The sequence below is a fragment of the Rhinatrema bivittatum genome, chromosome 2 (assembly GCF_901001135.1).
Source record: "Rhinatrema bivittatum chromosome 2, aRhiBiv1.1, whole genome shotgun sequence".
NCBI classification, from domain to species: Eukaryota; Metazoa; Chordata; class Amphibia; order Gymnophiona; family Rhinatrematidae; genus Rhinatrema; species Rhinatrema bivittatum.
This window is the reverse complement of record NC_042616.1, coordinates 181,477,258-181,490,149: the sequence shown is the minus strand read 5'-3', so window position 1 is coordinate 181,490,149 and position 12,892 is coordinate 181,477,258. Positions and strand designations below refer to the sequence as shown.

Below are 12,892 nucleotides of genomic sequence, written 5' to 3'. Positions count from 1 at the left end.
CTTCCTTTCTCCAAGCCCTTTATTGGGAATTCTTCTCTGCTGGAGTAAGCCCACGGCTTATGTCTGTAGCATCCAAATAACGCTCTACTAGGGGAACCACATCCTTCAGGGTCACCGCTGTCTGTCGCTGCACCCATTCACGTACTCGGGAGGGGAGAACGTCCACAAACTGTTCTGCCATGACAGTCTCCGCAACTTCAACTCCCCTATTATTATCGGGTTCTAGCCATCACCAGTACTGTTCCTTTAATTTCTGAGCCAGAACCCGAGGTCTCTCTCCTGGTGTAAAGGTTAAGCCCTGGAAACTTTTCTGATAAGACTCCTTAGACAGTCTCAGTCTATCGAGTATGGCAGTCTTGACCTCTTGATAGTCTTGGGCTTGCTGGTTGTCAAGGGCCCGGTATGCGGCCTGGGCCTCACCGGTTAAATGTGGGGCCACTCTCAGGGCCCACTGGGTCCTAGGCTAGGCCATGGCCTCCCCCACCCTCTCAAAGGTGACCAGGAATGCTTCCGGGTCATCTTGGGGCCCCATCTTTGTCAGCCGAATTTCCAGTGTTGGTGAGGGTGGACTCTGCTCTGTTCCGGTGTGTACCCCAGCAGTCCCTGGCACTGGTGTCCTTCATAGTAATTGGTCTTTAAGCTGTGCTTGGGCTTCCAGGTGTTGCTGCAATTGTTGCTGTAGCCTGGTGCTGCGCATACTGGGTCTGAGCGGCTGCCCGGAGCTGTTGCTGTCCCTCCACCAGGGCTTGCAGTAACTGTTCCATTTCTCAGGGAGGTTCCTGCAAAAACTATTCTAAGCTCCTGCTCCTTCAAGGCTGGAAACCTGTCCCCTTCTTTCAAGAAAATAACCAAATAAAAGAAAAGCCTGCTTCTCCAGCTCTGACTCACTTCTTCTGTTCCCTCCCTCCGACGGAGCTTCTCTCCTAGCCAGTACCAATAAACAACACAAAAAAAATCCTGTGTGGCTGCAATTGCAGCCAGGCCCCCCAAAAAATGTTTTGGGTTTTTTTTTTTCTGCTAGTGTGGGTCCCTGTCTGTGCAGACGCTTAGAACAGGTAATCCCTTTTCTGACACTATATGTGATGCCCTTGGAGCGGTCTATGGCTGGAGTAGGCCGCAGAACAGACCAGGCTGGAGAATGGTCTGCTTTTCATCAGTTTATTTTCAAAATTACATAACAGAAGAGAAGCAAATGGCTGCTTACCTCAGCAGACTGACAAGCAAAGAAAATGTCCAGAACAAAACACAGCATTGGATACAGCTTCCTTCTTCTTCCTGGGGCCTCTCTAACTCTCTCAGGGCCTCACCTTTGTATCCCTTACCTCAGGGAAACGCCCCCACCCGAGGATCCCTTTCCTGTTTGTCTTAAGGTGGACCGGGCCAGATAGCTGGAGCCGGTCCATTAAGGCAGTCTGAGGCTTTCTATCATATACTCTATCACACACTAATTTAGCGAAAAAGCTATGATTACAAACATTGGGAGCATATCTAACTATTATTCTATCTATATCTATATATATCCATCTATATATCTATATCTGTCTATCTCTATCTATCTATCTATCTATATACATACACACACCCTATCAATATAGACTTACCAAATAATTTCCCTTCTACTAGGACATACCTACCCTCTGGGTCTCAAATAGTTTGGACCTCCTTAAAAGGAATAGCCTTGTTTATTAGAATAGTGCCCCCTGCTTTATGCTGACCAGAAGAATCAGAAAGAACCTCTCCTATTCTCTCGTTTTTTTAATTTGGATTGCTCTAAGGAGTTCAGAGGCATCTCCTGCAGCATGGCTATATCCGTCTGAAATCTTTTCATGGCTTGCAACACTTTATACTGAGGACAGATCCACTGCCACAGACATTCCATGTTGGGAACCTTGTACGATTATGAGTGAATTTTCAAAACTTTTACATGTGTAAAAATGAGCTTAGACACATGTAAGCAGCATCTACTTGCTTATTCCATATTTTATAAAAGTAAAAATTATGCGCGTGTTTTCACTTGTGCAAGCACATGTATATGCATAAAAAAGGGGTGGTCAGAGTCGGGGCCAACACTTACATAAGTTGCAAATTTAAAAGACATGCGAGTGTATTTGGCAACTTACTCATGTAAATTTACCCCTGCTAATTTTCTTGCATAATTGGTATCAGACTAGTTTATTGCGTAAGGTGAGAGGTCTGGGTGAACTGGGGAGTGTTTGGGCTGAAGAACCAGGAGGGACTCGATGACCCGGAGAAGGCCTGGGTGAACTGGTGGAGGAGTCGGACAACTGGTAATTTCAAATACACGCGCATGTTTTAAAATTGGCTGACTTGATGCACATATATAGGGACTTGCGCGAAAAAGTCCTACTTCACTTTTGCGCATAAAATATGCGAGGCTATATTTTTAAAATAGGTAGGAAAAGTATGCATGTTCAATCCATTGATTATATATGATTTCAGTGCATTGCAGGTATTCATGCATGTCTAAATATGCACATATGTTACGGGGTAGAGATTCACGTGTGGGTTATAAAATACTTGCTTATACACATATATATGTTGTTGCATGCAGTTATTTGAAAGTTATCCTCCCTACCATCTGCAAATTTTATTATCTTCTATGTTCTTAAAAGAAATGTTACACTCAAAACCTGCAGGGTGTACTGTATGTTCCCCAGCTCAGACCTACACTCAGCCTTCTTGTATAAAAAAGAGAAACAAAAACAACATTCAGTTCCTAGAGTTGTTACCAAATCCAGAAACCCTCCATCTGGCTGCCCTTGTACCCCAAACCTTCAAAACCCTCACCCACCCTACAACCTCCCTTCCTCCTAATCCCCCATCCCTTCAACCCCAATTACCCCAAGCCCTCCAAAAACCAAATATTCCTTACTGCCAAAATAATGACATTAGTCACTTGATTACCACATGTTTAAGGGGCCCTCTCTGTTTTTTTCAGCTAGTCTTGAAAAATTCTCACTTATAAACCTATTGTTATGACATGGCAGCCTAAAATAATCACTTTTTTTTAAAAATAAAAGTCAACAACTGCTGATTCAGCAAACCATTCCTCTCCATGAAGTTAGCCCCATGATAGGCCAACACTGGTTATAAGCCACATACTGCACAGTTTTCAGTCAGTGAGATGTGAAAACCACGAAACATTTTGAAACCTCATGCTGCACCTGATTTTGTAGAAACAGGAGCGCTTCTTCCATGGTATCAAGCATCACATTTTCACCCTGATGATAGACCCTAAGCTTAGCTGGGCACAGTTTCTTTTTTTTATCAGTTGTGTGCAGACCAGGGCAAATGCTTTTGGTTTTGCTGCTACAGCAGCAGAATAATCAGGAAAATGAAGTTTCGTCTTTCCCTCATAAAGCAGTGCTCATATTTGTCGGTAGGCTCTTGATATCTCCACCTTGTGAATAAAGGTAAGGGTACAGGCAGTCTTCCACCTGTCACCTCCACCTGCAATTACTCGTGTAACCCTTTGCTGGGGTTTTGTTGGTTCCCTTCGGGCCATAAAAGTATTTATAAGTCGGGGCTGCTCTTGCCATCCTTCCCAGGGAGTGCGCTCTTTCTGGGGGGGGGGGGGGGGAGAGGAAACCTCTGTGGCCCAGGTGATGGAGAGTCTCTACTATGGTGGGTCTCTCCTTCTGGTGTGGTGTTCTCCTCAAGGACAGACAGGCTGGACTCAGACTGGGTGTTCAAATCATATTTACTGATCATTTCCAAAAGGTTGATCTCTGTTGCACAGACATTCAACAACTGAAACTTACAGCTGAACTATTTACACGGGGTCTCCGCTGGGATGCTGGTGTCCATCTCTCCAGCTCCTGGGAGGGAGCTTGCCACTGCCTATGCATCTGTGCAACAGCCCAGTAGAGGGAGAATCCTATGGGGAAACCCCACACTATGAAAAGGTCCTACCGGAGTCCAAAGTTCAGTCTGACGCCCACAGCCTGTGTCCTGATCCCTCTGGGGTGGAGATCTGATTGGGAGTCTCTCAAAGCTGGATGGTATAACCTCAAAGACCTCTCAGTTCAGTTTACAGCTCTCTATATCTCCTTCACCAGGTTATTCAGAGGGATGGGACAAAAACCTCCACATGAACAGAAACGGGAGAAATCCAAAAGTCTCTATGTATTCTGGGTAGTTCTGTCACTGGTCTTGCTTCCTCTAGAGAGAGTAGAGGGGGTTGCTCACATATCTCCAGCCCCTGCTCTCAGGATCAGAGGGGGTTGCTCCTTTCCCATGGCACAGGGTGTTCCCCAGAATGAAAAAGAAAATGACCAAAGCCTACAAAAAAACTTAACTTGGACCAAAATCTTCAAAAACCTTAACTTGGACCAAAATCTACAAAAACCTTAACTGTTCAAAAGGGAGACAGACTCTCTCAGGGAGTGTACTGAGAAGGGATCTCCTCTAAATGCAAGAAAAAATACCAAGCTGGGTTAGTGGGCCCAGCTCAGCAGGGAGAAAACAAAAACAGCTCCCTACTCCTCAACCTCTAACTCAAAATGACTGTACTCCTCTAACTCTTCCTTATGCCCCTTGGATAGCCAATCCAGTCAGCTCAGTGGAGAGACTGAAAGAGAATGGAAAATCCCATCATGTTACTAGCGCAGATGGTAAGGGATTTGGGGCCATCTAGTGACATAGAAACATAGAAATGACGGCAGAAGAAGACCAAATGATCCATCCAGTCTGCCCAGCAAGCTTTCACTTTTTTCCCCCCCATACTTATCTGTAACTCTTGTCCCTTGTAAGTGACTTTTTTTGTTCTATTTCCCTTCCACCCCCGCCATCAATGTATTTAGCAGTGCTGGAGCTGCATCTAAGTAAAGTATCTAGCTAATTGTTTAGGGGTAGAACTGCCGTCATAGCAAGCTACTCCCATGCATGTTTATCCAGCCTGTGCAACTCAGTCCTTGTTGGTTGTTGTCCGAATATAAATCATCTTTTCAACATTCCTAAAGGTTAGTCACCCTTCTTATCTTTCCTTACCACTGCACTCTATGTCACGTCCTCTTATCTTTACAGGCATCGGCCTTCCCGACAATGTTTGCCACCCTCTACAATTAAGACAAAATTCAGCTGCATGCATTCTAACAGGCACTTCTCTCAAAGAACATATATCTCCAATCCTATACTCACTACATTGGCTTCCAGTTAAATTCAGAGTACAATACAAAATTTTATCTTATCATTTATAATCAGATTCACAATGACTCCTCTACCTGGCTATGCACCCTAATTTGAATCTAGCAACTTAGCGACAGCTCCACTCATTACATAAAAACCTGTTTGGCTAGCTAGATTAGACATCACCAGACGATGTGCCTTCTCTGTTGCTGGCCTTTCACTTTGGAAAGCCCTCCCAGATCATCTAAGACAGGGGTCGGGAACCCATGGCTCGCGAGCCAGATATGGCTCTTTTGAAGGCTGCATCTGGCTCGCAGACAAGTGTCGCCACACTTTCCAGTCCCTCACTGACCCAGCTGCTCCCCGGTCCTCCTCCGCCCGGGCTTAAAATGCTGTCAGCCCGGGCGGTACGCGGCAGGACAGCTGGAGTCAGCGGCACCAGCGTGCTCTCTTCTTCCCGCCCCCCCCCCCCCCCCCGGCGGCCCGGAAGAGGAAGTGGTGAGCATCGGGTGCGTGCGTGGGAAGCAGAGCGTGCGCGACGAAAAGAAGACTGCAGCGCGGCTCGGAGGAAAATGAAGAGCTTCAACCGCGGCCGATGGGACTCCGCCTCCACGAGGGCTGAAAATGAAGGAAGTTAGCGTTGGGAGGAGGCTGCTGCTGCCGCAAGTTCCCGGGGTGGGGGTGGGGGAGAGAGAGAGTGAATGAGCGAGCAAGCATGTGTGTTTGAGATCCTGTGTGTGTGAGTGAGAGATTGCATGTATGTGAATGATTGAGAGCCTGTATATGTGAAAGAGAGTATGTCTGTAATTGAGAGCCTGCCTGTGAGAGAGAGAGCATGAATGTAAGTTTACCATTGGGAACCTGTATGTGTAAGTTTGTGATTGTAAACCTGTTTGTGTGAAACAGTATGTGTGTATGATTGAGATCCTTTGTGTGTGAGAGAAATCATGTGTATGTATGATTAAGAGCCTGTGTGTATAAGTAAGAGAGAGATCATGTGTGTCTGTGTGTGATTGAGAGCTGGTTTAGGTGATGGAGCATGTGAGTATGTGATTGAGAGCCTGTGTTTAAATGAGAGAGAGAGACCATGTGTGTCTGTGTGTGATTGAGAGCTGATTTAGGTGAGGGAGCATGTGAGTATGTGATTGAGAGCCTGTGTGTAAATGAGAGAAAGAGAGGACATGTTTGTAAGCATGTGAATGAGAGTCTGTGTGTGAGAGAAAAAGACAGCATGTATTTATGTGATTGAAAGCCTGTGTGTGTGTGTAAGCATGAAAAGATAGACAGCATGTGTGTAAATGTGTAATTAAGAGCCTATATAAGTGAGAGAGAAAAAACATGTGTATATGTGAGTACTGAGAGCATGTGTGTATAGGTGTGTAATTGAGAGCCAGTGTGAGAGAGAGCGCTGGTATGTGACTGAGAGAGGAGAAAGTTCCAAGCAAACCACCCCTCCTCCTGCTAATTCGGAACAATCTCAGGACACCTGGATATCAAACGTTCCCAGGTATGCATAGCAAAAAATGTTTTGTATCCTTATTATTTTTCATTACTGGGTCTTTGTGTCTGCTATTTTGAAATATTTTGTTGGTATCTGGAAATGTTTTATAATGAGTTTTTAATTATTGGATATTCCACTCATCAGCTGTTTCGAAATATGTTCTTTTTATTAGTACAGTTTTACTGTTGATGATTTTATATGTCTTGATTTGTTTTATAAGGATGGGTGATGTTTCTTTTTTTCCTTTGTTACACTGCATACAGAGACTCTGGCTTGTTGCAGTTTCCAATTCAGTTTTTTCTGCATGCTTCTTGTTATGCGTTTTGGTCTCTTTATTCTATGTTAGGTGAGGGACAGCACGTGATTCAGGTGAGGTTTTCTGCTGGCGTGTAGTTTCTGTGTAGGACTCTATAGCAGCCTGACTTGGTCCATTTTCCTAATAGGAGATGTATTGGTGTCTTAAGGCCTGGTGTAATATTTTCAGAGACTTATTGTACTTTAAAAGTGTGATCTTACATAAAATGCACACATTTACTTGAATTTAGATTTAAACATATTGTATGGCTCTCATGGAATTACATTTTAAAATATGTGGCGTTTATGGCTCTCTCAGCCAAAAAGGTTCCTGACCCCTGATCTAAGACAAAAAACATCACGCACAGACTTTAAACATTTTTTTTGAAACTTTCCTTTTCGCCTCCTCCTGACACCTTGACAAGCAATATTCTGACCACTGTTTGTAAATCACCATCTCTGGAGCCTCTCCACTTTATCCCTTGTATCTTAGTTTGTCTCTTGTTATTTGCTTTTAATGTTTGTTTTTACTTTGATTTTTATTATATATATTTATTTGTAAACCGTTTTGCCCAACTTTTTAGATGTAAAAGCGGTAAACTCTTTTAAAATATAAATAAATAAATAAATACATACATCTCAAGAGTGTTTAAACTGTGTTGTGGTTTTGGTTGCCACTATTTCTGCTGGTGGTGCCGTGTCACTTTTTGGTAAGTAATATGATACGGCCCTCATTTAACTTCCTCACATTAGAATTTGAAATGCATTTGAGTACTTGAGTGTTTGAACCTCAAATGCAAAGACATTACAGACTCTGGTGTTAAGAAAGCTGAATGAAGACTGTTTCTGTAGATTCCATTGTAAATGGTAGCAGGGCACAATCTTTTCATACAGTGACAATAAAAAGGAATGATGCTTGTTTAGAAGAGAAGATTCTTGAGTATCAGCAAAAGGAGTGATTCGCAAACTTATCATGATATTGGAAATAGGATTACCGTGGTGCAGAAACCAATTAAAATGAAGAGAGGTAATTCCTCGCTGTAGGAACAATATCTGTCATAGAAAGCAGTATAACAGCATGTCACAAAGTACTCTGCAGCACATCGTGAGCAGATGTGAATTAACCCATATCACTAGGGTAACCCTCATCTCTGGGTGCTGTCGTTACACGATGGGGCCATAAAAGAATTAATGTCTCTTTCAGGGTTGGATCATAAAGGCGCTCTTTTACACAAGTCTCTATCCCCAAGGTCAGAGTTCTTTGTTGGGGGAAGGGAACCACCTTTCAGGGCCTGGAGTGACAGGGGTGACCTAAGAATTATTTTCCCTGGGAGAGGTATATTTTATTTTCCCTCTGTAAGTTCTACAACTGCCAAATAATACACCGGAGAGTCAGGTTTGAGAGTCCAAAATAAATACTTTACTGATGGAGAAAGAGAATGAGTGTATGGCACAGTAAACACAGCACCATAGATGATCTCTTGTTACAGTCTTTCCCTCTATCTGTGCATGGGTCTCTACTATCAGGGCATGGGAAGCTTTTACCCTCAGGGCTTGGGTAAGTGAATATCCCTTGTGTGGCCAGAAAACCCCCTCCAAACTATAAAAATTAAAAGGTAAAATGCAGTCTCAGCACAGAGGGTCCTACATCCTCTCTTCCCAGGGATTGAAGACTCCAATTGGTTGTCCTCAGTAGATTTGAACTTGGTTTTACTCATGGTTCTCACTGATCTACTCTTTCTCTCTCTCTACCTCAAATCCCATGATGGAAGGGATTTGAGGAAGAGAGTTTTGGGTCCCCCTTCAGACAGGAAGGGGGACCCAAAATTCTTCCTCCTGGGCATCCAACAAAAAAGTGTCTCTTCTCCCAAGATAGATCTAAACACCAGAAGGACACCATTCCTCTACTCTGCAAAGGTCACAGAAGAGTAGGTCTTCCCTATGCAGGGCTCCCCAAGAAAAGGTTTCCCCAAAACACCCTGGGGTCTCACAATCTTCTTACAAAAAAATGCAAAACTCCTGCAAAAACAACCCTGGAGGAGAAATCCATAAACTGCTATTAATCATGCTTTCCTAGGGAATAGCCACTGCTATTACTGGCATCAGTAGCATGGGATCTACTCAGTGTTTGGGATCCTGCCAGGTGCTTGTAGCCTGGATTGGCCACTGTTGGAAGCAGGATGCTGGGCTTGATGGACCTTCGGTCTGATCCAGTGTGGCAACTTCTTGTATTCTTAAACCACCATGCACCTAAGGAGTGGGCTATAGAAGAGGAGTCTCCGAATTGTTCCAAGGACTACAGGCAAGATGAAACCCAAGCCCCAAGTAGGCCACAAAAACCAGACAGAGAAAAACATTTCCAGATTTCCTCCAAATGTCTAAACCAAACTATACTGCTCTCAGAGCTCTCAGGAGAGAGCTGCTTTTATTACCTTACCCAGGGAGATGGCTATCCTAGCACCCTCAAAGGGAGGAGCTGTATATGAATGGTGCCTCCCCGTAATTATCCATCTGTACTACAATAGCTAAAAGGAGTTACCTGGGCCTTAATGGTAATGAGCAGCCTCTCATTAATCCATTATACTAACACCGTGTGGCCACTGATGGTACTACAGCCTCTCGCATTTTCTGGACAGACAAGAACTTAAGATTACATTTTTATAATTGATAATTCAGAGGGTAATTTTCAAACCAGCCACATAAAGAAGTCAAGAAAAGCCTGTGAAGTGACAGCAATGGTCAAAGTGGATTTACGTGCACAAGTCCGCTTTTGAAAATTATACTACATGCACAAAATTACACCTGAACTTTGCAGGGCATAGCCTGTGTGTGTTAATTTTTATGTGCATGCTTTTTTAAAATCAAAATCATGTGTATAAATCCCAACTCCCCACCCTCCCCACTAGAACGTCCATTAAAGCATTAGTGAAATTGAATGACATGCAAAGTTTTATACGCACGTCCCCTGCACAGTTCTCTAACAAGCTCTTTATGTGCACTAACCCGAGCTTTACGTGCATAAATGGCTTTGGAAATTACCCCCTCAATGTCCTATAATAGGGGGCATTCATTTCCAGTCCTCAAGAGCCACCAATGTGTCGGGTTTTCAGGATAATGAATATGCAAGAGAGATGTTTGCAATTGCATACAATGGAGGTGGCGTGCCTGCAGATCTCCCTCATGCATATTCATTAGGGATAGCCTGAAAATCTGACCCATTTTGTGACCCTCAAGGACTGGGAATGAATACCAATCGCCTACAATCTAGTTTATGTTGTGATATCAAGGCAATTTCATATAAGGTTTCTACAATCTTATTCAAAAATGTTGTTTTCTGAAAGACCTCTGCAGCAATTCCTGAGAACAGTGAGGAATATGTGTATTGTTTAGATGTGCTTTAGTCATTGATGATCATTTTTCTGTTTTCAGGGTGAACCAGGATCTGTTGGTCCTCTTGGCCCCGTGGGTGCCCCTGGAATTGGAAACCCAGGATCTAAGGTAATCATGAGTAAAATCTTAGATTAGAAATTGTTATGAGCTAGCAGTACCTTTTTGAAAAGGCCACCTTGATAATTAAAAAGACGTATCAGTGGCGATGATTGAAGCTTGGCGTCTATATGTATCTGTACAGAACTGAAGTTTCTTCATATTAAACCACATGTGTGCTGCTTGCTTTATTTCGGGCCGATACAGTAAAGTCCGTGGGAGAGCGGGCGAACAGGCCACTCTCCTGTGCGCACGATTCACTATGCAAATTAGGCCCGGCAGTAAAAACAGGCAAAAGGAGGCACTAGGGACACTAGTGCGTCCCTAGTGCCTCCTTTTGGACCGGAGTGGTGGCTGTCAGCGGGTTTGACAGCAGACGCTCAATTTTGCCGGCATCGGTTCTCGAGCCTGCTGACAGCCACGGGTTCGGAAACCGTCGCAGGCAAAATTAAGCGTCCGGTTTTCAACCCGCGGGCCGACTTCAAATTTTTTTTTTTTTAACTTTTGGTAACTTTCGGGCCCTCCGACTTAATATCGCCATGATATTAAGTTGGAGGGTGCACAGAAAAGCAGTTTTTACTGCTTTTCTGTGCACTTTCCCGGTGCCCGAAGAAATTAGCGCCTACCTTTGGTAGGCGCTAATTTCTGAAAGCAAAATGTGCAGCTTGGCTGCACATTTTGTACTACTGTTATAATATGTTATAATTGTTTTTTGGTTACCATGTTATAATGTAAAATAGGACGGACTACGCTCTATTCTCTTGGTTATCTGGAAACCGATGTGATATCTCGATTGAATGTCGGTATATAAAAGAAATAAATAATAAATAATAATAATAATAACAGTTCGCCGAGTATCTGTGAATAAAGAATGGATATGTCCTCAGGGAGGGTCATTTTTTAGAGCCATTTCCATGGGCATTGTTAATGAAAATGGCCTTTTATACCAATTCCCACCTGATATGCTGGTAAAAATACATGTATAGGGCCTGTATGTGCATGATTTTCCCTGCAGTGTGAAGAGGTGTTCTTGTTGGTGGAGCTGGGTGCACGGTTTGGATTTGCAGGCATTCGTTTTGCAGGTGCAAAAGTATGCGTGCAATTGTCCCTGAAAAAAACACGAGCACACCTTAGTAGCTTTGTGTGCAGGTAATTTTGGTGGGATCATTTTCTCAGGGAAAGTACATGCATACTTACTCTTTGAAAGCTGGTGTTAAGCCTGTGGATAAAAAGTACCCCGCAGACATTACACCAATGCATGCAGTGACAAAATTACCCCCTAAATTAAAATGCTGAAGAGAGTTGCATGATCTTTTGTGTTGTGGACTGTACTAAAAATGCCAGTATTTTTCTCTAATTTCTGTTACATGGATATGTGCATGGAGTTATGAATAATTTAAAAAAAATATTGAAATGAAAATTAAATTTGTTAATTTGGATACTTAAATATATACTTCTTATTCTTAGGGTGAAAAAGGTATAGAAGGAAGAATTGGTCCTATAGGGCCTACTGGAACCGGTGAGCCGGGATTACCTGTAAGTAAATACAATACAATAAAATGTATAAATAATAAATGGAATCCAATGCTATTTAAAATAGTTTGAGGCAGATGACTGTCGTATAAAAGGGAAAATTCACCTTGATACTGATAAGGCAAAGTTTATATTTATGTATCAACTCTGCATGAATTTATTGGGGAGGACAGGGAGATTGAGCAGGAACATTCTTCCTGCTTCTTTTACTTACAATTCAGTTGGAAGCAGGACTGGGATCTGCTGCTGGGGGTATGTGTAAGTGCTCCTGCTGGAACCCTGCAATCGTGGTCCTGAATCTGGCCACTAGATGTCCCCCTTAAGCAAGGACCATGACATCCTTCCCCAGGAGCCTCTGGGTGCTGCCATTGCTGTATCCTCAGCACAAGCTGACCTGGGATTGAACTGTAGACCTTTCTCGTAGCACTGCACAGCACTTATCTCCTGAGCCACAAGGTGCATTTATTATATGAAGTTCATTGAAGCATTAGTGTGGTGCAGTGTTTCTCAAGCCAGTCCTGGAGCACCCCCCCCCCCCCCCACCCCAGCCAGTCTGGTTTTCAGGATGTCCACAATGAATATCCATGAGGTGCATGTCTTTTATGTTTCTCATGCATATTCTTTGTGGTATCCTGAAAACCAGACAGGTTAAAGGTACTTGAGGAAAGGACTGGAATCTCTTGCACTAGAATATAGGGATAAGTAGCCCAAAAACTGCTGTATCGTTGTTTTGCTTAGTTTGCTTTTGTGGTTCACCTTAGCTCACAGTAAATCTTTTAGTGCATGTTAAAACCCATTTATTGTATTTTAACTTGCTTTAACAAGCACAAAATCAATTTAGTGTGCTTTATTTGTTTTATTGCGTGCTAAAAAAATTGTAAGCGTCGTGAACCCTTGTGGCTGTGGTGAGGTTGGCTCAGCCTATGGGGT

General features: G+C 43.3%; 1 protein-coding gene across 2 annotated transcripts in view; it reads left to right on the top strand.

Annotated features, from left to right (window-relative positions):
- Nucleotides 1-12,892, top strand: part of COL28A1 (collagen type XXVIII alpha 1 chain) — a 352,774-nt gene that overhangs the window by 136,127 nt on the left and 203,755 nt on the right. For both annotated transcript variants that reach the window (XM_029588942.1, XM_029588943.1), the window contains exons 12-13: nucleotides 10,373-10,441; nucleotides 11,897-11,965. In XM_029588942.1, coding sequence (XP_029444802.1) covers nucleotides 10,373-10,441; nucleotides 11,897-11,965 — 138 coding nt within the window. The remainder of the gene's footprint in view (nucleotides 1-10,372; nucleotides 10,442-11,896; nucleotides 11,966-12,892) is intronic.